This window comes from Anolis sagrei, chromosome 1 (genome assembly GCF_037176765.1).
Source record: "Anolis sagrei isolate rAnoSag1 chromosome 1, rAnoSag1.mat, whole genome shotgun sequence".
Taxonomy (NCBI): Eukaryota; Metazoa; Chordata; class Lepidosauria; order Squamata; family Dactyloidae; genus Anolis; species Anolis sagrei.
In genome coordinates, this window is record NC_090021.1 from 298,502,931 (window position 1) to 298,530,865 (window position 27,935).

At 39.1% G+C, this 27,935-nt stretch overlaps 1 protein-coding gene and 1 long non-coding RNA gene across 3 annotated transcripts in view; one reads left to right on the top strand and one right to left on the bottom strand.

Annotated features, from left to right (window-relative positions):
- LOC132765425 (uncharacterized) overlaps window positions 1–5,153 on the bottom strand; it is a 43,604-nt gene extending 38,451 nt beyond the window's left edge. Inside the window, exons 1-2 of the long non-coding RNA XR_009630418.2 lie at window positions 5,069–5,153; window positions 2,382–2,475 (exon numbers count right to left, since the gene is read on the bottom strand). This is a non-coding gene — a long non-coding RNA (uncharacterized lncRNA). The remainder of the gene's footprint in view (window positions 1–2,381; window positions 2,476–5,068) is intronic.
- A 24-nt stretch (window positions 5,154–5,177) lies between these two features.
- The window catches only part of G2E3 (G2/M-phase specific E3 ubiquitin protein ligase), a 35,342-nt gene continuing 12,584 nt past the window's right edge, over window positions 5,178–27,935 (top strand). Inside the window, exons 1-9 of one of the 2 annotated variants that reach the window (XM_067462865.1) lie at window positions 5,178–5,274; window positions 7,938–8,068; window positions 18,795–18,851; window positions 20,354–20,451; window positions 22,570–22,671; window positions 24,966–25,090; window positions 25,684–25,843; window positions 27,177–27,283; window positions 27,422–27,538. In XM_067462865.1, coding sequence (XP_067318966.1) covers window positions 18,815–18,851; window positions 20,354–20,451; window positions 22,570–22,671; window positions 24,966–25,090; window positions 25,684–25,843; window positions 27,177–27,283; window positions 27,422–27,538 — 746 coding nt within the window. In that variant the 5' untranslated portion in view covers window positions 5,178–5,274; window positions 7,938–8,068; window positions 18,795–18,814. The remainder of the gene's footprint in view (window positions 5,275–7,937; window positions 8,069–18,794; window positions 18,852–20,353; window positions 20,452–22,569; window positions 22,672–24,965; window positions 25,091–25,683; window positions 25,844–27,176; window positions 27,284–27,421; window positions 27,539–27,935) is intronic. The other variant, XM_060759708.2, reaches the window with a different exon arrangement.

The window sequence follows — 27,935 nt, forward strand, 5'->3', positions numbered from 1 at the left end:
TAGAAGATACACCCTAAGTCTACAAAGGATGGCTCCTTAGTCTTAATAAGCAATGGATGTAAAGTAGGGCAATGTGTTTTGAATGAGTAAAGAATTTAATTCGTGCATTAATGTTTCATATATACGAGGGTTATCTGGAAAGGAAGGTTACAAGATTATTTTTTTAATACAAAGAATGAATATGTTTCAGTCACACTTACATGGATTGTAGCATGGCTATTACATTATTTTTCCACATAATCACCATTCAGTTCAATACATTTTGTCATCCGTGGGATGAGTTTTTGATGCCCATGTCATAGAAGTTTCCCTCCACCTTTTTCAGCCAGTTCATCACTTCGATTTTCACTTCGTCGTCATCGGAAAAGTGTTTTCCACCAAGGTGTTCCTTCAATTTAGTGAACAGATGACAGTCACTGGATGCGAGATCGGGGCTGTGAGAGGGGTGGCTTAAGAAATCCCAACCAAATGAAGTCAACAAATCTTGTGTTGTATGAGTGGTGTGAGGACGCACATTGTCATGAAAGAGATAGACCCTTGTTTTTGATGGCTCTGTAAAGTTTCTTCATGGTCTCACAACATATTCTGTACCCATTTTGTCACATGCTGTCTTGACATTATGTCCTCTCCATAAACTGAAACAATTTTGCAATGAATCGCAGTGGCGTTCATCCCCTTAGCATTTAGGTAGTATATTACAGCGCGAACTTCGCACTTGAAAGGAAACAGAATGAGGACAGTCATCTCTAACCTTTACCACAATGCCAGTCGATGAGCTGACGACTGGCACTGCTCGTTCACTTCCGCTGGCTTCCCGCTACACAGCAGTGATACCAACTTCCCCCAAGAAAATTCCCTGTGAGAGCTACATGCCTTGTAACCTTACTTTCCAGGCAACCCTTGTACCTTATACAGCTAACCTGAACGGCATTTTATACACCATGTTGTTCATAACTGTGTGCATGAAACCTGTTTGTGTACACTAAACCATCAGAAGGCAAAGGAGTCACTATCTAACCATCCATGTGGACAATGGGCTTGATAGAATGAGTATTTCCCACATTTGTCCACCTAGGAACTTGGTGCAACCTCAGTTGAGAGTTTAGAGACAGGAGCTGTCATCATCCATAAAGATTACACCTCCCTCATGAGGAAACATTTCCACCATAGGGCCAGTTTTAAAGATTAGCACTTGATGTTGGGGGGGGGGGGGTTGTTGTTGTTTTGTCATGTCAGGAGCGACTTGGGAAACTGCAAGTTGCTTCTGGTATGAGAGAATTGGCCGTCTGCAAGGACGTTGCCCAGGGGACGCCCAGATGATTTGATGTTTTTATCATCCTTGTTGGAAACTTCTCTCATGTCCCCGCATGAGGAGCTGGAGCTGATAGAGGGAGCTCATCCGCCTCTCCTCGGATTTGAACCTGCAACCTGTCGGTCTTCAGTCCTGCCGGCACAGGGGTTTAACCCACTGCGCCACCGGGGGCTCTTGATGTTGGGTGACGGAGGGAGAACAAGGATGCTGCAGGTTTACAGCCTACCCCATTACCCAATAATATCACTGCATAAACTGGTCAAGTTAATCTTGGAAGAGGTGTTAGAGCACTATAGGATTAAGGTTCAGGGAACTTCAATATATTGCCATGGTTGTCCTCAGCACTCTATAGGTATCATGACAGCCATATATCTGCTTCAGTACCTCATTGGGCCAAAAGACTTGACAGAACATATCTTGGACCTGGTTATTGCTGCTGGAAAAATTGAGAATGGTAAAACCCCTTTTGTATTGATCAGACCATGTCATTGAAATTACCATCATTTCTCTGATTTATGACCTACTCTGGATGGAAGACAGTAGAGTGCTGCCATGTTGCCATTCTTAAGTACCTCAGCAGCTTCTTATAACATTGATCATGGTATCTTACTGGACCACCACCACTGGATAATAGTAGGAGATAGTGTTACAGTGGCTCTGCTTTTATCTATGGAACCAATTCCAGAGATTAGCACTAAGTATTTCAGTTCAGGCCCATTGCTATTGATCTGTGGGGTGGCGCAAGGTACAATTTTATCTGTTCTGCAGCTCAATCTATATGAGGTCACGAGGAGACCTGAGGTGGGGTTTGACTATTGCATGTCATCGAAATCATTTGCAGGTTCAGAACCTGGATATTGTAATGAACTCAGTAAGGGCCAATAAACTGCAGTTGAAGCACAATAAAATGGAAAAACTTTCTTGGATGGGGTTGCACTTTTGGATACATTCCTATTCGGATATCTCAGACTGCTTGAGGCCAGATCTGATTTGTCACCCAGCTATGACCTTTGTTGAACTGAGGCCCTATTTACACTGACCATTTAATGTACAGTAGAGTATTGCTTACCCAACCTTCATTCATCCAGTGTTCTGTATTATCCAGTGCAGTCTGCCTCCCGCCCGGATCCACAACTGTTTCAATACATTGCGATGTTTTGGTGCTAAATTCATAAATACAGTAATTACTACATAATGTTATTGCATATTCTTTTCTGTCAATTTGTTGTAAAAACTTCTTTTTCTGTCAATTTGTTGTAAAACATGATGTTTTGGTGCTTCATTTGTAAAATCATAACGTAATTTGACATTTATCAGACTTTTCCTTAATTTCTCCTTAGTATTTAACATGTTTGCTTATCCAACATTCTGCAGGCCCATTTATGTTGGATAAGCAATACTCTACTGTATTTTCAAGCTGGTACTGAATAAAGCAGATGATTACATAGGAAATCCTGGAGCCACTTAAGAGACCCAGATGGTGAAGACGGTCACCACAGAGCACTGTGGTATATTAAGGGATTTCTGCCACACGTTTCTGTGCGGTTTTGTTGTCTGTTTGCCTCAATTTGAAGCTAGCTTTAAACTCTATTCTGCCTTGGTCAGACCACATATTAAATACTGTGTCCACTTCTGGACACCACAATTGAAGGAAGATGTTGACAAGCTGGAATGTGTCCAGAGGAGGGCGACCAAAATGATTAAGGGTCTGGAGAACAAGCCCCATGAGGAGCGGCTTAAAGAGCTGGGCATGTTTAGCCTGCAGAAGAGAAGGCTGAGAGGAGACATGATGGCCATATATAAATATGTGAGGGGAAGTCACAGGGAGGAGGGAGCAAACATGTTTTCTGCTGCCCTAGAGACTAGGACACGGAGCAACGGCTTCAAACTACAAGAAAAGAGATATCACCTGAATATTAGGAAGAACTTCCTAACTGTGTTTGCTGTTCAGCAGTGGAACTCTCTGCCCCAGAATGTGGTGGAGGCTCCTTCTTTGGAGGCTTTTAAACAGAGGCTGGATGGCCATCTGTCAGGGGGCTTTGAATGGATTTCATTTATTTTTTTGTTTGTTTATTTAGAACATTTATACCCTGTCCTTCTCAACCTCCAAAGAGGGACTCAGGATGGCTTCTAACAGGCAACTATTCAGTGCCGACACAATATAATAACATAACATAAAATACAAAAACAGTTATAAATATACATTAAAACAGTTGGCTGGTTCAAATTCTCATCCAAATCAGTCCATTGCGGTCCACTAAAACCTTATCTTCACCAGTAAATTAGTCTATTCTATGAACGCTTGATCGCACAGCCAGGATTTGCATTTCTTTCGGAAGATCAGAAGGCATGGGGCAGATCTAATTTCATAAGGGAAGGAGATCCATAGCTGAGGGGCCCCACAGAGAAGGCCCTGTCTCTCATCCCCACCAAACACAACTGCGATGGCAGTGGGATCGAGAGCAGGGCCTCGCCGGATTATCTTAAGGTCCTTGGTGGTACGTAGAGGAAGATACGTTCGGACAGGTAAACTGGGCCGAAACTGTTTTCCTGCTTCTTGACAGGGGGTTGGACTGGATGGCCCATGAGGTCTCTTCCAACTCTATGATTCTATAATTCTATTAATCTTGCCGTGTGCAGAAAATGGAATTTACAAGTCCAGCATATGTGGAATCCTGGAATCCAAAATACTCAACATGTGCACATTGTTGCTGGGAAAATGGGTGCACCTACACTGTAGAATTAATGCAGTATGATATTGTTTTGGTTGCTATACATCACTTCATTGGAATCCTGGGAGATGCAGTTTTGCAAAGTCTGTAGCCTTCTTTGCCAAAGAGGGTTGGTGCCTGACCAAACTGCAATCCCCATGATTCCCTATGATTGAGCCATGGCAGTTAAAAAGTGGTATCAACTTGCATTAATTATACAGTGTAGATCAGAGAGAGTTGGAAGGCTGTTAGGAATTGTGGGAGTTGAAGTCCAAAACAACCTGGAGGGCCCAAGTTTGCTCAAGCTTGACCTAGTATCTGTTCTTCACAGCTGAGTTGGTAGGCTATTAGGAATTGTGGGAGCTGAAGTCCAAAACACCTGGAGGGAAAGGAAAGGGCCTGAGGCTGTTGGGAATTGTGGGGGTTGAAGTCCAAAACACCTGGAGGGAAAGGGAAGGGCCTGAGGCTGTTAGGAATGGTGGGAGTCCAAAACACCTGGAGGGAAAGAGAAGGGCCTGAGGCTTTTAGGAATTGTGGGAGCTGAAGTCCAAAACACCTGGAGGGAAAGGAAAGGGCCTGAGGCTGTTAGGAATTGTGGGAGCTGAAGTCCAAAACACCTGGAGGGAAAGGGAAGGGCCTGAGGCTGTTAGGAATGGTGGGAGCTGAAGTCCAAAACACCTGGAGGGAAAGGAAAGGGCCTGAGGCTGTTAGGAATGGTGGGAGTTGAAGTCCAAAACACCTGGGGAGAAAGGAAAGGGCCTGAGGCTGTTAGGAATGGTGGGAGTTGAAGTCCAAAACACCTGGAGGGAAAGGGAAGGGCCTGAGGCTGTTAGGAATTGTGGGAGTTCAAGTCCAAAACACCTGGGGAGAAAGGAAAGGGCCTGAGGCTGTTAGGAATGGTGGGAGTTGAAGTCCAAAATACCTGGAGGGAAAGGAAAGGGCCCGAGGCTGTTAGGAATTGTGGGAGCTGAAGTCCAAAACACCTACAGGGCCCAAGTTTGCCCATGCCAGGTGTAGATGCAGCTTACAAATGAAGCTTACTGACCAACACAAGGCGGAAAGCCAAACGTTCCTCTCTTCCTTTTTTTTTCAGGGGAACGTCACTCGAGCGACCGCATCCAATAGGTGAGCTTTGAGCAGGGGGCGGGGCTTCTTCCCAGCGTTCTCTCATGACGTAAGCGGATGTTGGGGTTTGAATGCCTCGGCGGTTATTTTGGACCAGGCGGCAGCGCGGGTCGAGTGAGTGAGTGGGTGAGTAGGTTCGTTTAAATGGACCTAGCTGGGCCCAGAGGGAAGCAACAGCCAAAGGGTGGCGGTGTGTGTCTGTTAGGCTTTTTTTCTGTGGCTCTGTTTCTGTGGGTTGCCTTTTCCTCACGGAAGGGCCTGCTCAAAAACCGCAGGCGCATCTCCAGTGACAGGCTCTGGCTTTGTTGTTGTTTTTCCTGTCAGATCTTTCAGGAAATGCTCCATTGTCTCCACTGCATTACCCAGAATCCCCTAGCCTGCGTTGGCCCTGAGTTGTAGTCCAAAAAAGTATTACTCTTGAGTTAGTTGAGTTTCTTTCCTTTGCTTCAACTGGCGTTGCCACAACCTGAGCAAAACCTGTCAAGAAGGGTCCATCTACATCAGGCATGGGCAAACTGTTAGGAAACTGTCAGGCACGGTAGGCTGTTAGGAATGGTGGGAGTTGAAGTCCAAAACACCTGGAGGGTCCAACTTTGCCCATGCCTGATCTACATTCTATAACTATTATTATTACTACATTTTACACTGTTATGTGTTACATGGAGTTTTATCTGTTGTGATTTTTAAATTGTAATTTTGTCATCTTTTTAGTGCTGCGAGTAACTTTGAGTACCTTTGAAGCGAAGAAAGTGGGATATCCATAAATATTACATTATTATTATGTTTATTAATCTCCTGCTTTATCTCAAAGCAGCTTAACATCAAAGCATCAGCATAACAATTTACAAATATACAAATATATGAATATTCAAACAGGATTAAACATAACCAGTATTAAAAGTCCTTGTCCCCATGATAATTGTTTATTTTTATTGATTTATTTACCACACTTTTATCCTGCCCTTTTCAGCCCAAAGGCAACTCAGGGCGGTGTTCAGACTGGCAACAATTAAATGCTGAACACACATAAATACATCATTTTAAACAGGTTAAATCACATAATAAAATTCATATGAAAACAATTTAAAACTTTAAAAATCAAATACTTCCAGGTTTAAATCCATGTCCATTTGCATCGTTAAGCTGTTCCATGTTCGTTTGCAATACTGAGTTTATCTAGTTACAGTGAGGATTCAAAAGCTTGCACAAATAGCCAAGCTTTTACTCTTTTCCTAAAGGTCAGGAGGGAGGGGGCTGAATTAGTTAAGGCAAATTCATACTAAAGCTCACAAATTCCTGGGTCCTTCCAGGCACGGTGCCTTTTCAGAGCAAATCCCCCAGATATATAAACCAGAAGCACATTAGCTATCGCTCACCTACTTGTCACATGACTATAAAAAGCTTAAAGTATATATCAGAGGGAAGATATGTCTCTGTGCATGAATTGATTCCTTTTTGCCTTAAAACAGTGGTTCTCAACCTTTGGATCCCCAGATATTTTGGCCTTCAACTCGCAGAAATCCTAACAGCTGGTAAACTGGCTGAGATTTCTGGGAATTGTAGGCCAAAACACCTGGGGACCCACAGGTTGAAAACCACTGTCTTAAGTGAACATCACATGAGTTCTGAGTATTTGTTCATAACCATATTTTTCTCTCTTAAAAGAGACTTAAAGTGGCTAATAATAATAATTTTATTTCTTCCCTGCCTCTCCTCATGGCTTGAGGCGGGTTACAAAACAATTAACAGAGTGAAGAGAGGGCAACCAAGAAGACACAGCTCCACTTTGTCTCCTGCAGCATCACTCAGATTCCCCTCAATATATGCAATATAATAATATATAGAAATAATAACATTGTAATGTTGTAGTATATGTAATATATTATAACTTATGATATGGTACAATATATTATATAGTACTATATAATGATACAGTAATTCTATATTATATATTACATGTAATGTTACTAATTATGTCCCCCCTGTTGGCGCAGTTGGTTAAACCATTGAAGTGCTTAACTTGCTGACCAAAAGTTTGGCAGTTTGAATCCGGAGAGTGGGGAGAGCTCCCACTGTTAGCCCCAGCTTCTTCCAACCTAGCAGTTCGAAAACATGCAAATGTGAGTAGATCAGTAGGTACAACTTCTGCAGGAAGGTAAGAACGCTCCATGCAGTCATGCTGACCACTTGACCTTGGAGGTTTCTATGAACAACGCTGACTCTTCAAGCTTAGAAATGGAGATGAGCACCACCCCCCAGAGTCGGACACAACTAGACTTACTTATTTCTAATAATATTGCAGTATGGTGGTATAGTACAATATAGTAATACTAATATTGTGCTGTGCTGATGATATAATATATAATATACACATATAATATTGATTATAATGCAATCATGCAATACACTATAATACTAATAATACAGTATAATAATATATAACAATAGTGTAATATAGTAATAGTAATATGTTAAATATAGTTACTACTGATATATATATACTGTTTTATATTTCTATATTTGAAGCTGTGATGTTTTTGATTGTGAGTCGCTTTGAGTCTCCGTGTGGAGAGATAACGCAGGAAATAAATAAATGAAATACATAAACACAGTAAAAACACTACAAAACACACACAAAAAAACATACCTCCATAAAAGTTATATACCAAAATGTGTATCTATGAAATACATACTAAAACAGACAAAACAGAAATTAAACAAAGGACATGCATTAAAATTTATGTTTAAAGACTGTATTCACTTCTATCTTAAACCTGCTCTTCCGGCAGGTTGTTCCACAGCTTTGGGGTGGCCGATGAAAAGGTCCTCTGGTTGGTGGTTGCCAGTCAGGTTCTGGGGAGCAGATGCCCCCCAGAAGACCGAAGTGTGTGGAGCGGATTGTATGGGAGAAGGTGCTCTTGTAAGTAACCTGTTTGTTTAGGTAACAATTGTAGTTTGCTGAGGCACTAGCACTATTTTGGTCCACGCTCTCGTTACATCTAGGATAGACTACTGAAACACACTCTACATGGGGTTGCCTTTGAAGACTGCTTGGAAGCTTCAAATAGGCCAATGAGAGGCAGCCAGGTTAATAAATGGGGCGGCATACAGGGAGCATACAACTCGCATGTTACGCCAGCTCCACTGGCTGCCAGTTTGCTATTGGGCACAATTCGAAGTGCTGGCTTTGGCCTATAAAGCCCTAAACAGCCCCGGCCCAAATTACCTGTCCAAACGCATCTCCCCCTATGAACCATTGTGGAGATTAAGATCCTCTGGGGAGGCCTTGCTTTCCGTCCCGCCATTGTCACAGACACGATTGGTGGGGCCTTCTCGAGACAGGGCCGTCTCGGTGATTGCTCCCCGGCTATGGAACTCCCTTCCTGGTGAAATCAGGTCGTCCCCTCCCTCCTGTCCTTTAGAAGGATAGTAAAAACTTGGCTGTGGGACCAAGCTTTTGAGACAGGGCAATAAAGCGGCAATAGGAATGATGACCAGGCCAATGTTTTGACGCAGATGACTAGGACGGTTTTAAATGGTGTATTTTTATATTTTTATAAATGTTTTTAATGTTTATGTATTGTATGTGAATCTGTGTCTTGGCATTTAGTGTTTGCCGTGTATATGCTGTGCTCTGCCCTGAGTCCCCTTCGGGGTGAGAAGGGCGGAATATAAATGTTTTAAATAAATAAATAAATATTTAGCAAAACTACAGTTCCCATAGAATCACAGTAGTTAAAATGGTACCAAGCTGCATTCATTCAACAGTGTAGATGAGCAGATACAACAAGAACCAAATTAGGGGTGTGTATAACTGCATTATATTGTTCTACATTTCATTATATGGAAGTGTAGGACCAACCTAAGCATGGCTAAGATTGAAGCTTTAAACAGAAATCTTTAGTGAAAACGAAATCCTCCTGAATCCAGCAAGATTTTCTTATGTGTAAACATTCATAGTATTGTGTTTTCCTTACCAGGAAGTCTTACATGTTGTGAGACTCTTTGGAATGCTTTAAAGGGCTGCTCTTTCAGGGTTTTGTTACCCAGCCTTTTTTGTTCATGGCCCTATCCTTCTATGCCATTATGTCAAATCTCCAGGAACAAAAGTTTCAATTTTGTTTCTGATAGGGCAAGACTCCATTTTTTATTTTTGACATTCTTTTTTAAAATAATAAACAAAAAACTCATCTGATGCATCCAAAGAAATGAATGAACTAAAAATTAAAAAATAGGCTTGCATGATGTTATATGCCATGATGTAATAAAATTGTGTCTCATTAGAAAAGAAGAAAAATCAAGGTTTGCTTTTGGGTTATTCTTTTCAAGCTGTGGGTGTAGAATCCATTGATGCAGACAGTGCTAGAAATTACTATTTAGACAGAAATATATTGGAAGATATATATACTAAGTACAATTCTGTCACATAAAGAATTGTCCCAAAATGTAAAATATTACCAAAAATTGGTTAAGAAGAAGTTGATTTTAGACAAAATAGTGACTATTTATTGTCCCTGGCAAGTATTTTTTTATGGTTTGGCCAGTATTAGAAAGACTAATGAGTCATTATTGAACTTGTTATTTCAAAGTATTATAAAATCAGTCTTTTTGTTTTGCCAGAAATGAAGAAAGCTCCATGATAGCTAAAAGAGGCGAGTGCCTCAGAGGTGTTTAACTTCCTCAGTTCCATTTTAGGACTCATAATGTGTAGATGTCATGACTCCCAATATCAAGTGCTTCCCTGTTCTCTTTCTCAAAAGTATGTTCGCTTATTTGGTTAGTAAAGATTTAATAATAAAGATTTTAACCAGCTGTGTTTTTTGGACTTTTTTATGAACCAACATTATTTTCTTAATTTCAAAGGATGCAGCTGGAAAATTCACTTGAATATTGAGCTCTATTTAGTCAAAGGAACTTGCCTTTTTCTTTTCCCATGCTTTGGATAAATGTACAGGGGTATATGTGTATTTGTTTACAAAGAAGAGCAGACTGCATATAAAAAGTGACTTCTGCATGGAGAAGGGTACAGAAAACTCAGTTTTAGAGTACTACAAACTAACAGCCTTGTGAACTGCAGATTGTATCCTGTGGTTCCCAACATGTAGTCCGCAAGAACTAAAGTATGGTCCATGGCCTCACCAATACTACACCATTGCAACAAGAGTGACTGGTCTTGCAAAATGCTCTTATAGTGCCGAATCTTATTAAATATGGTTTTCTGTGGGCGAGCAGATGGTAACTACTGGATGACATGTGTTCTGTATCAGAAAGTAGAGCTGATGTGGTCTATCTGATGCAATTTTCTGAATCAGCCCTCCAAATAACCAGACCGAATCTAAAGTTGACCAAAAAACTGATTTGTTGGAGAATGGTCCCTGGTCAAAGTGGTCCTGGTGAAAAAAAGGTCGGAATCCCTATTGTATCCAATGGAAACAGTAGGCTTTAGATTACTCTCAAGGCTTTAAAGCAGGGGTCCACAAACTTTTTAAACAGAGGGCCAAGTCACAGTCCCTCAAACTGTTGGAGGGCTGGATTATAATTTGAAATAAACATGAATGAATTCCTATGCACACTGCACATATCTTGTTTGTAATGCAAAAAACACTTAAAAACGCAATACAATAATTAAAATGAATAACAATTTTAACAAATATAAACTTATTAGTATTTCAATGGGAAGTCTGGGCCTGCTTTTGGCTGATGAGACAGGATTGTTGTTGTTGTTGTTGTGTGCTTTCATCGTTTCAGACTTAGGTTGACCCTGAGCAAGGGCTGGGTAAATGAGCTTGGAGGGCCGTATCCGGCCCCCGGGCCTTAGTTTGAGGACCCCTGCTTTAAAGCCTTTGGTCTATACCTATATTCAGCATATATTGTACATCTGTACCAAAAAAAAAAAATCCCAATCTCTCCCAGAATCCCCAAGCCAGTGTTGCCTCAGCTGCTTCAGGAGTTGTAGTCCAAAATAGTATTACTCTGAGTTAGGGATGCAGAGCTTATCTCCTTTAGTCCAATTGCATTGCCAACTTGAGCAGATTTACCTGGAAGTAACTAAGTGTGCATCTACACTGTAGACTTAATGCAGTTTGACCTCACTTAGTTGCCATGGGTCAATATGAAATGTTTGTTGAGGCATCATCACTCTTTGGCAGAGAAGGCTAAAGACCTTTTAAAACTATAACTCAGTATTTCATAGCTTTGCGCCATGGCAGTTAAAATTGTGTCAAGTTGCATGAATTTTACAGTGTGGAGGTACTTTAAGAAATGACTTGAAGGCACATAACAGCATACTGTACTTTAATACAGTCAAGGACATTTCCAGACATTTTTATTTTAGCAACTCTTTTTTATGAGTTCTCACAGTAGTGGATGACCTAATTTGGTTAACTTAATCCAGTGCAGTGCTTGTATATTCCATACATATTTACATGTTGTGTTCCATTAGTTGGATTTTTTTTCTCCATTTCTTTAAACCGCATCATAGCTGTAAGTTCAAATATATCCCTTTTCCTGGCAGGGATTACTGTTTTGGGTGTCCTCGGTATGTTGCCAAAGACATAAGTCCAAAGAAAACACATTAAGGGGGGGGGGGGGAGAGTCCTTTGGATCTGGGGAGTCTTACTAAACATGTTTAGTTTGAATTATTGGGCTATAATACTTCCTAAATTCAGGAAGTTTATATCTTTTTCAGACTTGCTGAGCATAATGAGCTTGGGTTTATTGGTGTCACTGGGAGCTGCCGTTCATCTCAGTGAGCATTTCCACTGCAAACAGAATATGATTTGCTAAACAAATAGCCCAGTGGTTTCCTTTCAAGTGGTGGTATTAGGCTGTCACAAACCACAATGTGAACCTGGGACCTTTTCATATTTAAATTCAAAGCACATACCGTGAACTGAAATGGCATCTGTGAAAGCCACTGAAATGCAGGCTGTCTTTGTTGCCTTTAAACAGAAGGGAAAACATGCATCTGAAATTCTGCCACCTTCTACTGTTTTTTTTTAAAAAAAATATTTGGAACATCTTATTTAAATCAGACTGCTTTGAACACTCTTTTGTTTATAGAAGTGCCGACTTTGAAGTCAGACACATATTGAGAGAGGATAGGTTTTGCTTCTTATTTGCTGTTCATCTTTTCCAAAAGTGTTTTAGTAAAATATACATTATACAGCTTTCTTTTCACAGATTTCAATAACAAGTGTGAACTTCAGGTCACATATTGTTTTGCCTGAAGCTATGACAGCATCTCATTTAAAATCTTATAGTCATAAAAGAGTGCTATCTGGTAAAATCTGCCTTGTTTTATTTTACTAATTAATGTGATTCTTTTTTTAAAAAAAATGGTTTCTTACCAAGAAGAGGACCTAGTTTCACACAAATCTGGAAGTACTCATTTTTCATAATCAGTCAAATTAATTTGTATTATTTTGAAATAAACATACAGACTCAAAGTTTTTACTTAATTGTATGCCTCAAGTCATTTGTGGGGGGGGGGGGGCAGTGAGGGAGTAAACTGCTAGTGTCATTTGGGCTCTGTTTGACTATTACTTAGAAAGGTAGTTGAGTCTCTTTCTTTAGACATCTTCAAAAAAGATATCAGGGAATGCATTAAAAGGTGGACATCTATGGAAAACTGGGGGCCCACATGAATCCTAAGAAACCTTGAATGGTGAGACTTCTTCATTATCACGACTCTAACTAAATTTATTACCCCATAAACTCATGTATAGGTCTAGAAATTGTACTAAAAAATCACTACCAAAACCTGAGTCAACCTATTTATGGCTCAGTGTGAGTATTGTATCATAACTCTTATCAAAACAAGGAGCCATATCCTTCTCCAGGTAGCGTGGCAAAAGGAAAGAGATTAGTTCGTACATTAGAGCCAAAAAGAAGCATTGATTAACTCTACTCTGTGCCATGGTGTTCCTTTGGAAATTTTGAATGGCTGGGAGGAGAAATGGTGCTGAGGCTGGAGGCAGCTGCCCCCGTACAAAAGCACTTATGTTTCCTTCTCTCTGCAGAATGGCCTTCAACCTACCCACAGGTCATATCCAAATTCACAATTTTGGCCCCCAAGCCTGCCCTCGAGTTATACATGAGGACAATTTATATGAGTATATATGGTAATTAAAATCAAATAAAATCCCCCCCCCCCCAATGGAGTATGGAGTCATTTTTACTATATTTTGGATCATACTGGGCATTTTAAGCTCACAGTGGATCTTTTTAACAATAAGTGAGCAGAAGTCATTTTTTGTTTACTTCCTGATTTTTAAGCCTCTCTTGGACATAAATATGCCCATGTAGGTCACAGAGTGGTAGCATTATGTGCCTTTACTTTTTAGAGGATATTTGAGGACAGTCCTTTTTTTTTTTAAACCAAACATGTTTTTGAGCCCAGAGAGTCTCCAAATTTGGTGTAAATGCCATACACACTCCTAGAGTGCATTGCTGGGGGGCATTGTGGAGCAAAGAAAATTGTGGAACCCTGGGAGACTCATGCTTTGCCAATCCCTGCTTTAGCTGGATTTTCTGCATCAATAGCCTATGAGGTTTCTTTCTAACTCCGATTCTACAGCCTGGGGTATCTAGCTTGTCCAGAAGGCCTAATAAGACAGATGGCTTCAAAAGCAAAATCAAAAGTATGTATTCTCACTGGCCAGAGAGAATGTCTGTGGAGAAGTTTCCAAACTATTGAAAAAACCAAACTGTTAACACATGGGTTTATTTATACTATATTTGACAGAAATAAGAAGCAGTACAGAATAGACTTGTTTGATCGTGTTCGTTATTTTCGTTACTCGTTATGCATTCGTATTTAAATTAGCTTACGATCCAATATTGAGCCATGCAGGAATAGTGTGAGGAGAAATCAAGAATCGAAACAATTTTTCCAATTTTTGTAATTATTTTCGTATGTCTGGTGCAAGTTTTACAATCTCTCCATTTCTCTTCCCTTCCCAGTAGCAAGCTAGCAAGTGCCGCATTTACCCCACTTCCGGTCTCTCCCCTTCCAGCCACCTTTGCTCTGCTGCTTCCCTCCTCTTTCCTCATGCTTGTAAACTCAGCTAATCCTCTTCCTCGCCCAGCAGCTTAAAACTATTATTACTATATATTATATATTATATTATTATTATAATATTATAATATATTATATCATATTATTATATTACTATATTATATTATATTATATCCATCAAAAACAATCTGAATTAAGAATGGTCAGCACTTACAGGAATCCAGTCTTTAAAACGCTTTAAAACGGCTTGTCTTAAGCCAGCTAATTGTCTTCCTGGCCAGCAGCTTAAAACTATTATTACTATATATCAGGGGTCCTCAAACTTTTTAAATGGGGGGGGGAGCAGATTACTGTCACAGCATGGGTAAGAGTTTTAATATAACAGCAGGAAATCCATGAATATGTTTACTGATCAGCCTATCAGCCGAACTATCAGGAATGTGGACTCAGATAACCTGAAATTTCGGAAGTCCTCTGAAATACAAAACGCTGGCGCCCCCCCTGAAAACGAAGCTAGTTTAGAACCAAATTTTTCCTTGATCAAACAAGCCTAGTACAGAACAATTAAAAATTGCCATGCTGATTTCCTGATGGCCCAATGCCAGCTAGACAATGGAGGTGCTGACCGATAGACAAAATGTATTTGAGGCACAATTACATACAATTGAGGATTCATAGAGGGGGTCTGGATAGGTGCTATAGTTGAGGCGACGTTCCCAAGTATAACCTAGATCATATTAGGCCAGACAGATAATGGAAAGTGGGTTATGGTGATTTTCTCTGTGTGAGGCAAGGGCAAGGTGAGTTTGAAGCTGAAAATTTGAGTTAGACCCACAGTTACTGAGACCCGCCCGGTGAGTTCTGCTAACACGAATGTACCAGATCTGAAATCAGGACCTCACCAGTTCTAAGGGAAACTTACAGAAGCTTTATTCAATCTGCAGAAGGGGTGCTTTGTGCTGCAATCGATGCCAAAATGTATGTACATAAAGGATATGGGAGATGCAGTCAGTTTTTTATACAAGAGTTTCCATGCATTCATATTGCTAGGGTTTAAAATTCCCTCCCATTCTCCTGACTGGCTAGCACTGACAAGCCAATTGGCATTTTCCTGGCCCCTGATTGGCTGAGGGACAGGCCAAGCCAGTGCATTCACTGATTGGCCCAGGCAGTGATGACAGGGCCGGGGATCCCCTTCCCAACAGGCGAGGAAGCCTGGGTGCCTCCAAACAACAAGTGGAGTTCCTCAGGGCAGGGAGGTCCTCAGGATGCTGCACCCATCTCTGGGTGTTAGTCAATGGAATGTGGGAGACAATGAGTCTGGATGAGTGAATGATGTGGTTATGCAGATATCAGGTCAAGGATGCAAAGACAGTGGGTGTTAAGTCCCCAGGTGTCTTCCCACACCTGGAAGGCAAGATAAAGTCCAAGAAAATGTCTACTGGAAATAGTGGGGCCATTAGGGTCATCACAGTCCATGCCTGGGTTTTTGTCCCGCTGGCAACTTGGGTCCCCAAAGTGGAAGTACCAGATGGCGAATGGATGACACCCCGCCCCCTCCGGTTGGATGCCAGGAAGGACATTGTCTTAGGGATGATTGTCTAAAGGTATTCCTTTCAACCAAGGCATGAATAAGAATTCCTGGAATATTCGATATTGCTCAAGAGTCAAGCAGAGGTTGAAACAGTTCACTACATTTTGCTTTGTATTGATTATATTTCATAAATAATAATGAAAAAGAATCAAGTGAAGTTTCAGCACAAATTCATACTTCTTGGAAATAAGGGAGAAGCAGGGATCTGTCTTGGCTGCACAAGAGGATTGGAAAAGTTATTTCCCTCTTTTTGCTCTTTTTTTCTCCCTTGTGCACATGCAAATGTTCGAAGGCGAGAAAGGAAAAAGGATGCATAGTATAGAGTTGAAGAGGAAAGTGTTGGTGAAGCCCAAGTATGCGGATACATTGTAATATCATAGGAATTGTTTTTCATTTTGTTATGCTGGAAGTTGTTTGTACCTAGAAAGACCTCCAGGGTCAGAATTCTGGGATACTTGGGGAATCACTAGGGCAGACTCTTGGGTGGACTTACCCCCATGTGACCCGTACTCAGCCTTGCCATACAGTGAAGACTCTGCCCGCTGATCCGGACGGGTTTAGATTAAAGGGTTAAGCCGAACTAAGTGGAAGGGAAATGGACTTGGAGTTGGCTGGACTTCATCTGCGAGGGGACTTCATCTGCGAGAAAAGGCGCTGTTGCAATTCATTATGGCTCTTTGCCCTTGGAAAACTATAACTCCATTCCATGTTAAACTATAACCCTTTTATTAGGAATCAGGGTCATCGCGTTCGATAACAAGTTCACATTTCAGGGAATTTCCAAGGAATTTCATAGAAAGGTTACTTTTTAGAGCAATTAGAAAAGGCCATCTAGCTGTATTTACAAATGGAGCTGCATCTGGTAATGCAAATATTTTATATAATTCATATTGTTTGGGGGGGGGGGGTCTGATATGAAGCAGCTGGGATAAAGGGAACTCTATATTTGTGGTTAGCTGAGTGTAAGCAACTGAAAGGAGTTAGTCTACACATGGAAATATCTTATCTTTAGGTACAGCAGCAGACTTTCAAGGTGAGAAGCCAACTCAATTTTTCCTAATTCCTGAATTCTTAAATAGTTTTTCGCTTCTCTCCTGCTAGGTTAATAGAAAATCTGGAAAGCGATTAGGTTTTGTAAGGTTTTCTTATTTGCATTTTCTTTGTACCATTTTTATTCTAGTAGGAAATGTGTGCAAAGTTAGCTAAACGACTTTCAACTGTAACTCACATTCTGACAAAAAAAATCTTACTTCTGACAGCTGTGGTGAAACTTTTCACAAGGAACTTTAGAATGCCTATATAGAGTTAGGAAAATTTCCCCAGTCCACTTTGTGATGTGTTTGGAGGTTAATTTTGTTGTGTCGTTTTGGTTCCTGGAAGGGTTTTCCTCAAAGCCCCAAAACACTGGAGTAGTCATACTTATTCCTTCTTTTTGCCAAATTAGCTTTATGTTTTGCCTATTTTGAAAATACTATTGCACCATTAGTTGATCTGGGGCTATTCAGTTAGAAACCGAATTCTGTCAATTACATGGGATCAGTGGTGTTCAGTTGGACGTGTAAACAGAAGGTTATCTGTTGCTAGTGTAGGATTCGGTTGATAAAGACATGTCTGTGGTTACAAAGTTACTAAATGGGAATTTCCAAGACAGTCAGTGATTTAATTATCACTGCTGTTGTGTTTAAGCCTGAGACTTACACTACTTCCAAAAAGCTTAAAATGATTGTACAAATATGCCTTGGATTCAGTGGCTCTATGAACGGAACAGAATTCTTTCACTAGAACAAGAGAATGGAGTGGTGCTTTTTTCCAATTTACCGTTTCTATTGTGTCTTTTGATGTTGAGGTCATTCTGAGTAGCATGAAATAAAGGCAACTTTAAAAATCACTTCTCTTCGTTCAGCTGGCCTTATTGGTTAGATCTCTCTGCTTTCATAAATGGAAAAAGCCCATTTACAGAAAATGGACTCTGGATCCAGTGTGCTTGACAGTTTTCTTCAAAATAGAAATCTTACCTAAGGCTCATCCAGATTCCAAATATGTTTTCAGCTACTTAGAACTGTAGCATGTATACCATATTCTGGAACAAGTAGAAATGAATCATTAATTCCGCCACACTGCCAGAATAAAAGTGCAGCAAAACGTATTGTTCTACATTCATTAGTCCTATCCCTATCTGATCAAACCACACTCTTCTGACTTTGCTTGTTGGACTTACAGCATTTGAGTGGGAAATAAGCAAAGTAATTTGAATATAAACTTAGGTACGTTTAGTTATTTGTCTTCTGGGTTACACTCAATTTCCATGATAGTATGTTGTTATTGTGGAAATCTCACTGTTCTGCTTAAGATTGAGGTTGGAGCAGTGAAGACATTGAATTGAATTTGAACAGGAATAAGATACTTTTAAAGAAAGTGAACCAGTAGTTTATATTATTGCCATATGAAAACTGATTGCTCCAGCCTAGGACAGCAGTCTTTGTGAGCTAATGATCCTGATGTAACAGCCTTTGTGACTTACTGCCTTATCTACTGCTGCTCACCAGTTCAGTTGACACAAGACACTTAACTCCCTTCTCATCCCCTCCCCTACCCCTCCTTCCCTTTTTCTTTTTTGTTTTCTTCTCTTGTCTGTTATCATCTTACTTCTCTGGATGAAGGCTTGAGGCAGGGCTCACCGCTAATTCACAGAAACAAATTTACTATCAACAAGGACACTAGGAGCATATTTTCTTCTGGATAATTTTGTACCATCACAGAGATAATGTATTTACTTTTCTAAATTTCACTTTTATTCTGAAATAGAATAAAATTAAAGCTGTTAAGTAAAATGGAAAAACCACAAGGATCTACTAATTTAAGTACAAAATCTAATGCCAGATTTAGCATTGCAATGGAGGGAGATATTGTGAATACTTAACATGGTATTTTTGTCCTGATTGTTCTTGACTTTCATCTGTAAGAGCAGTAAGTAATTTGCTAAAGTAGTAACATTGGTTTTTGCAATTGTTTTTCCCTTTATATATTGCACAGTTGGAAAGAAAGCACTTAAGATGGGTGATAATGTTACAATCGGCATTCAGGATCTGCGTAAGTAGTTTTTGCAACATTTGTTGAAGTTAAAAAATTAATATACGTTTTGAAATTCTCCTTGTTTAATAGTTGTGTGCATTTTACCTGTTCAGGCTGATGTAATAATGACTTCAGAGAATTGATGTTCTTATCCCATCAAACTGTGGTCCCCCCAAGTCCTGTACTTAATAATATTGATGGTACTAATATTATACCGGCTCTATTGTACATATTGGGATCAAGTACTGCAATAATTATTGAAGTAGTTATTAACAGTTTTTAGCAGGGCAAGACAGTTACCTTAGTTTCTTCCACGAATGTGAGAATAAATTATTCCACTGGCATTGTAAGTACTTTGGAGAGTACTGCCATGAAGTAAATTACATATATGTTTCCAGTAGTGATTAGGTAAAATGTTTAAGAATATGTTATAGTTATCAAATAAAAATTGCCAATCATTGTATAATTAGTTACTTGCTCATAATGTATTCTGACCTGTGAAATAAAAACTCAGTCATTAAACAGCCAGTTTGTTTTCCTAAAAAGAAGTGGTTGCAGAATCTGGTATGTCTAATGCTGGACATTTAATCTTCCATATCAGAGCTTTCCAAACATTTCATGTTGGTGACACACTTTTTAGACAAGTGTCATTTCACAATACAGTTACTCAGTTTTATTTGCAAATAACAGCTTAAACCAACCCCTCATAAGAGATATGGGCATATACACAAAATGTATGGGGATACAACATATCTCATAAAAGCCTTTCAATTATATATTTGAAAATATATTATTTATTCCTTATTTCATATAGTCTCAGATGTTAGTTGCTACCTTTATGCAACACACCTACACACTGCAACCGACACACAAAGTGTTGTGACAAACAGTTTGGAAATCTCTGCTCTATAAGTTGCTTTCTCAGCTTAGTTTGATCTTACTTACATCCTCCACTAAATATGGTTTGCTTTGTTTCAAGTACTGAAACAAAATAACTGAAATAGTTTAAAGCAATTCCAAAAAAAATTGATTTTTTTGTGTTTTAATTCCTTTATTATATTAGTTGGTTAAACAATGTTTCCATTAAGCTGTCCCTAAATTCTCCATCTCATGTGGTCAAATTGTTTTTTACATGCTGCAAAGGGAAGACATGTGTTGTCAACTTGTTTAAGTAATGACAAATTCCACACATGTTCTCCACCAATGCACCTGCATCCTATTTTTAGACAAGAATGTCTAAAAATGTCTATGCAGAAGTACAGCCAATAGCAACTGACTTCATTGCATCTAGCAGGTACTTCTATGATGATGGAAATAGTTGCAACTCAATGTATGACTGCGGTAATAGTCAGTGGAATTGGAAATGGCCTCTATCCTGACTAAGACTGCCCACCCTTAAACTGTAGCATGTATATATAGTGTGTTTCCATGTGACATTTTGTAGTTCTGGTTGCTCTAATCAACATCCCTCAAAGGGATACTTCACAGTCAATGTGTCTTAAATTGTTTTTCAATTTTAGCTTGTGAACTCTGTCAACGGACTGATAACTGTCCTGAAAAATATGGGGAAAAAAGGACTTATGAGGACTATAATCTCACTGTTCATTATTATTGTGTGGTAAGTGTTTTCTTTCACTTTCTATTAATCTGCTAATTTGTGAGAGCTAATTACTCTTGACCAGTAGAAACCATCAAGGATCTCCCACTGTATGCCCTTAAAATAATGTACGCTGGGATATTTTCCTAAATCCAAGTAATTTGGAAAATGTATTAATAATATGCTTCCTTCAGATTTCAAATCTGTAAAAGTGTCTTGCAACTTTTAAAGTTCAACTTTCCAGCCTTGCATTGGCTACACAGGTATTCATAAAGATATTTGTACCATTAGTAACACATCTCAGACGGACAAGGTCCTTTATCATATTTTGGTATTTTTCTCAAGACCAAGGCCGAATGCAAATAAGAAAGAAATCTGGGGAGAACCATTCAGTATCTACAATCTCATGGGCATCTATGCAGAAAATTCTACAATTTTCATTTAAATTGTTAGTAGGTTAGTATTTGTATCATTTTATCATTACCATTTTTGTGGACCTGAATGCAGCCTATGACACAGTTCAACATAGAAAAAATGCTGCATAAAGTCTACCATAATACCCGGGGCTATGATTTCACAGAAACTGTCCAGACCCTCCTTGAAAACCGCAGCTAGACGGGAAAAGTAGATGGAGGGGGCAAAAGAATGGTTTACCCCTAGGTGGTGTTATTTAATATTCTTACTAACCATCAGCCACAGCCACCACTCACAAAGAGCTTTATATATGCTGATGACCTTTGCCTAATTGACCTGTGGAACTCACTCCCGGGGGAAATCAGGACATCATCATCCCTCCTCTCCTTCAGGAGGAGGGTGAAGATGTGGTTATGGGACCAGGCCTTTGGGCACTCTGGCAATTAAATAAGACAATCAGGCGAGTAAGACCAACAGGATTGACGAAGTGGAAAGAAAATTAGAACTATGAGTTTGCGAACGCTGACCATGTAGGAGGAGGAATTGGGTTTGTATTGGTTTTATTGATTTTATGGGTATAATGCTTGAATTGTTGTTAACTGTGAATTGATGTAATTTTGTGTTTGATTGTTCTGTGATGCAGGCATCAAATTGTGCCTTTGCTTTTGTAAGCCGCCCTGAGTCCCCTTCGGGATGAGAAGGGCGGGGTAAAAGAACCCCGAAATAAATAAATAAATAAATAAATAATAACACAAGCAAAAAACTTTGAAATACTCAAATCCAACGTACTAATGCCTTGAAAGATCTCTCCAGCTACTTCAAAGATAACCATGTTAATGTTTGATCTAAGGTAACACCAAGATATTTAGGATGGAAACAGTGTTCAAGCTCTTGATCTTCCCAAGTAACTTTCAATGTCTTGTGGGCTTCACAGTTCCGTAGGTACAAAGCACACACTTGTGTCCTGACAGGGTTAGGCTTCAGGTGGCTATCTTTGAAGTAGCTGGAGAGATCTTTCAAGGCATTCATACGTTGGATTTGAGTACTTCAAAGTCTTTTGCTTGTGTTATTAGGCCAAGGTCATCAGCATATATAAAGCTCTTTGTGAGTGGTGGCTATGGCTGATGGTTAGTAAAGATGAAATAAAAATGGAGTTAACTTCCAATCTTTTCTGTGGGTTTCCACTTTATCTTGTTTTCCAATTTTGCTTTAATGCTTTCCCCTCTTTGTGTTTCATAGAAAGAAAGTATTATGCTGAACAAGTTTATTATTAAATCCCTGTTCATCTCAAGTGAACAGCAGTTCCATAACTGTTTTTCAAGTTGCTCCATTTGGTATACAAGAAGATGATAGAGGAATTGAGTGAGAAACAAGAGTTGAGGCCTGCCATACTTTTAGCAGTTTCCTAGTTTGATCCCAAGAGGAATGCTTGTTCAGTAATCCAGGCAATGAAATAGCCGTGGTAGAGTCATTCAAAAATGGTTGCATTACTTTAGCCTTTAACATTTCTAATTGGGCACAAGATGTCATCATAGTGCAAAAGAACAACGGGATAGATGACCAGATACAATTCAGTTTTTAAGTACATTGTAACTGTTAGTTCATTGGATTTACCCACAATATATTAGTACATGCAAAATTCTTCAGTGATTGAATAACATGTTTTCTGTCATGCACAGCTGATACAAGGATATTTGTGCCAATATAGCTTTTTTCCCATCATAGTTATTGTCTAGTGGGATTTGGCAGAGAGGTGAAGATGAAGAAGGTTTTTATGGATTTTTACCTGAAGACATCCTGAAAGAAGTTAACCGAGCTGCAAGACTGGTAAGGATATATCTTGTATACCTTGTTTAATCAGAGGAGTGTGGCCCAGATATGCTAAAGCATTGTGCTAGTTAATATTATAACTGAATTGCAGTAGGATGATGCTTTCTTTAAAAGTTTGCAAGGTTTCATCATCAAGCCAGGTATTTGTAACACTGAATTAAGAAATGTATATATAGTAGACCCATTAATTTGATGTAATATTTTGGGTGAGAGTATGAAAAACTCCAGAACATCAAAAATACATGTGCAGTAAACAAAGAGTTTAGTGTTTTTTCTTTTATTGCTTGAAGTAAAAAGAGCAAAAAAACCACACACCACCCATCTCATCAGTGGGACTAGCACACACTCATATCTGTGTGTGTGTGTGTGTGTGTGACAAATAAATGAATCCAACCTTGAAATACTGGAAATGGCTATTGTTGTTTCTCCCAAGGTGGCTCACAATTTGAGAGTCCATATTAACACTCCTAGTGATATTGATAAAAAGCATAAAAAAGCAAATATTAAAATAGAATTAAAGTAATTTAATAATAAAATATTAAAATAATATTTGCCTTTGTAAAAAGGTTTGTTTTGGTTTTTTTTTTTTTTAAAAAGGAAGAGCTTAAAAACATTCCCATTAATAAATACAGCATTGCTTAGCCTGTTTCTTTAAAACCTTTCTGTTTTAAAAGCTTATCTGAGTAAAATGATAGTAGCCTGCCTTCTCGGTTTGCCAGGGAGGGATGGAGCAGCTGTACAACAGTGCCTCCAAGTCCCAAATTCAAAACTTACCACAGGTTCTACCATCTATGACAGAAATACTAAACATGTATGGCTGTGTGTCATGTGCAAGATTTTTGGGCATTTCAAATCTGGCTCTTAATGTTGCTATTCAGTTACAACAAAGATTCATAAATAGGAAATCAATTGTCAAACAAATTTCTGGAATTCTGCTGGCTAATCATAGAATCCATTGCAGGAAACACTGAAACCTAATTGGGTAAGTGGGTGAGTTTTTTCCACCTATTTCATTTTGATAACAAAAAATAAGGTCCAATTTTGTTTAGAGCAGTTATTTTTCAGTTCAGCCCAATATGCTTTTCCTTCCTTTTAAGCTTGGATGTCAATTTACTATCTGTATCTGTATCAAAATTCTGTGTTGCAGTTAAACATAAAAAAAACCAAGGTTATGGCAACTGGATTGATTGATAACTGGCAAATAGAAGGAGAAAAAGTGGGGACCATGACAGACTAAATTTACGACAGCACAACAACAGAGAGGAAACAAACAAGGACATATAATCACTTCTCAACAAAAGTTTGCTCTAGGCACTGTCAAGCCATTATATGCTAATCAAGGTGGTCAGTTGAAACATTCACACCTAGCTCCAGCAGACAAGAGTCTTTTGTCTCACCCTGGTCATTCCACAGATATATAAACCCTTTTTCCTAGTTCCAGCAGACCTCACTATGTCTGAGGTTGCTAGCTATAGATGCAGGCGAAACGTCAGGAGAGAATGCCTCTAGACCATGGCCATATAGCCCGAAAAAACCTACAGCAACCCAGACTTTGTATTTCTAGGTGCAAAGATTACTGCAGACGCAGACTGCAGCCAGGAAATTAGAAGACGTTTACTTCTTGGGAGGAGAGCAATGTCCAATCTCGATAAAATAGGGAAGAGTAGAGACATCACACTGGCAACAAAGATCCGCATAGTCAAAGCAATGGTATTCCGCGTAGTCACCTACGGTTGTGAGAGCTGGTCCATAGGGAAGGCTGAGCGAAGGAAGATAGATGCTTTTGAACTGTGGTGCTGGAGGAAAGTTCTGAGAGTGCCTTGGACCGCCAGAAGATCCAACCAGTCCATACTTCAGGAAATAAAGCCCGATGCTCATTGGAGGAAAAGATAGTAGAGGCAAAGATGGAATACTTTGGCCACATCATGAGAAGAAAGGAAAGCTTAGAGAAGACAGTTATGCTGGGGGAAATGGAAAGACAGGAAGAGTGGCTGACCAAGGGCAAGATGGATGGATGGTATCCTTGAAGTGACTGGCTTGACTCTGAAGGAGCTGGGGGAGGTGACTGCCGACAGGGCGCTCTGGCGTGGGATGGTCCATGAGGTCACAAAGAGTTGGAAGCGACTGAACGAATGAACAACAACAACAATCTGTATCGTGTTTCTAAATCTGGAAATGATTATAGAGCTTAATGTATGCATTGAAATTCGTTTTTTAATTTAAAACAAAACACGATAGATCAGAAGATTGCTGGGCTGCTTAGGCTAATGTGTTTATTATTTTCTTTTTAGAAATGCACTATCTGTAAGAAAAAAGGTGCTTCAATTGGTTGTGTGGCATCCAGATGCAAACGAGGCTATCACTTTCCATGTGGTGCTGAGAAAGGGTGCATTTTCCAGTTCAGGGGTGCTTTCCCGTAAGTTTTTAAAAACTCTTTCAGTAGAATTATGTTAATTTAATTTCTGAATGGTGGCTGTGTTGTTTGTTTCAGCAGAAGGGACACAGAATCTGGTGGCACCTTAAAGGTTAAATTTTTTAATTTGTCTTGTGTTTTTATAGGCTGCAGCCTCATCAGCTAGTTTCATAGATTTCTTGTGTTTTACCTGTTAAGCTTTGTTTATTAAAAGTGTGTAATCCTGAAGGCTTGATCATCTCATTTATGCTCTGTATTGACCTATTTACTACAAACTTGTGGTCTTTTCATTCACGCATGCATTTTTTTAAACAGCCTCTTCAAACTTCTGTCTGTACACAAGCTATATATGTGTACCCAAATTTATTTCATGAAGCAGACTCTAGTGTACAAAGGGCCGTCGTAACAGAATGTTTCATAATTCTCTTTCAATTCTGAAAAGCTTTTTTAAATAATGAAAGATTGTGTCGCTCAGATTGTTATCAGTATATGTTTATTTACTTTAGTCTGTGTTTTAGAGATTGGTCTTGTACAAGCAGAAAGATAGGATATTAAATAAATAAATGTGATTGTATGAAATTCTCTATATACTCCAGGTCATATTGTTGGAAACACCGTCCTACTCAAAAACGGCCATCTGCTAATGGATCATCACAATGTACAATATGTTTGGAACTGGTTGAACATGCACCCTCATACAATATTCTAACAAGTCCATGCTGTAAAAATGCTTGGTTTCATAGAGAGTGCTTACAGGTATGTCTGGAATGTCACTATAGCACTCGGTTTTTAAAAATAAAGAAAAATGTATTAAATGCTACCATAGACCAGTTACTAAACTTTATTTTGGACTTCAGTGCCTAAAAGACACAGCCAGTTTGGTCAACAGTTGGGAATTCTGGCAGCTGAAATCCAAAGCATCTGGAAAGCTAACGTTTGGGAAACACTTATGTATACAGTAGTTCAGTTCTTAATGTTGCTTTGTACTTTAAATGTTACAGACTAGTGCAAATCAGACATTTTCTCTTCCAAAATAATCTCCAAAGTCAGTTAGCATTCCTGTGGAACTGCTATATTATAGTTGGGCTAGTTTCTTTTGATGGGGTTCTTCTCCATAGTTGTCTTAATGATTTCTTGTAGTTCTGCAAATTTTGTAGTTCCCCAGATCTACTGATACATTATTTTTGTGTGCATGCTATCAATTTTTTTTACTACATAAAGATAAACACTTGGAGATGTGCTACTAGTGTATATATATATTCCCAAAAGCACATGATAAAATAATATTTCACATACTAACACGTAGCTGTAGAAAACCCAGACTCCCAGCTGATGATATGCAAAGTTCAAAAACATTACATGTTGCATTAAGTCACGTTTACACTAGCTATATTAGAACAGTTAAAGAGGGCGTGCAGTGAATCTGTGGACACATACCTAACTTTGAAATAAATTATGCAACACTTGGCCTGGTGGGATTGATCAATTTCTGGTTGTCCACATCAGCAAACTTAAGTAACTGAAATGGAGCTCAAGAAATTCAACTGTGTGGTATTCTGGGTACATCAGCAGACCTTGCCTTATCTGCGATGCCAAAATATGAACTTAATACAAAAGTGCAATATTGTCACAGCAGGTGAACAAGGGTTCTACTCTTACTTTTTTGAGTCATATTCCAACAAATTGTTTCCCACTTGGAATAATTACTGGTCAATAATTCACAAATGGAGTAACAAAGACAAAACAAGGCTTACTTTTTAACTGTCATGACAGACAACATGGCTAATTTTCTGCTTTGCTACCTGTGCTGCTGGTGTTGTCCAGCTTGCCCCATTGCCACCTTCTTCTGTAGATCAATGAATGGTCTTCTGTAGACCAAGAAATGTTATCAGCACCACATCACATATGATATTTGTGTGGACTCATTTCTTGCTCTTAATAAGAATTTACAAAAGCAAAGTGATAATGTCAATAGGTTTGATAACTTTTAAAACTCAGTGTCATTGTAGCTACCTGAATATTGAATATTGTTGTGTGCGCCTAGAATAAATATTTATTTTTCCCTCTTATTTCTCATTTTTGGATCCAGTGTCAAGCTCTGAGTGCAGGAGTGTTTTTCTTTAGATGCCCAGTATGTAATAATACAGAGAAATTCCAGAATGAAATGTTGAGAATGGGCATCCATATTCCAGAAAGGTAAGTGCTTCCTGAAAATTAATGTTTTATTATACCAAATAGTTTTATGGGCCTGCTGCTCCAGTTGTGTTTGGCTATTTTAACAAGGCAAAAACATAGAACTGGAAATATTCTAAATGAACACTTTACTCTTTCCAGAGATGCCTCGTGGGAACTGGAAGAGAATGCATACCAAGACCTTCTTCAGTGCTATCAACACTGTGATATGAAAAGGTGCCTCTGCCGACATGGAAGAGATTACAGTGAGCCTGATAGGTATGAATAAATGCAACTCTAAATAGTCTGGATTATGTATCATCTATTTATTTGCTTCATTTATATCTCACCTTTCTCACCCCTCAGGGAACTCAAGGCAGCTTACAGATTCCAGCAAAAATTCAGTGCTGCATATAAACATAACAATGAAAACACATAAGCAGATAGCACACACAGAACAGGTTAAAAACATATAAAGTGTTGAGTCTTGATTACAGGGTTCTATCATTAGAAGAAACCCTATCAGGATGGAACCTTTGGACCCAATCCAATATTTTTATTATAGTGCGACCTTTCTTCCCAAATGGGCTGGTTATTTGCTTTTACTTCTGTTCCAGTGGCATGCATGTGGTGTTATCTTTTGATAATTAGCACAAGACACTTTTTGATAGTCCTT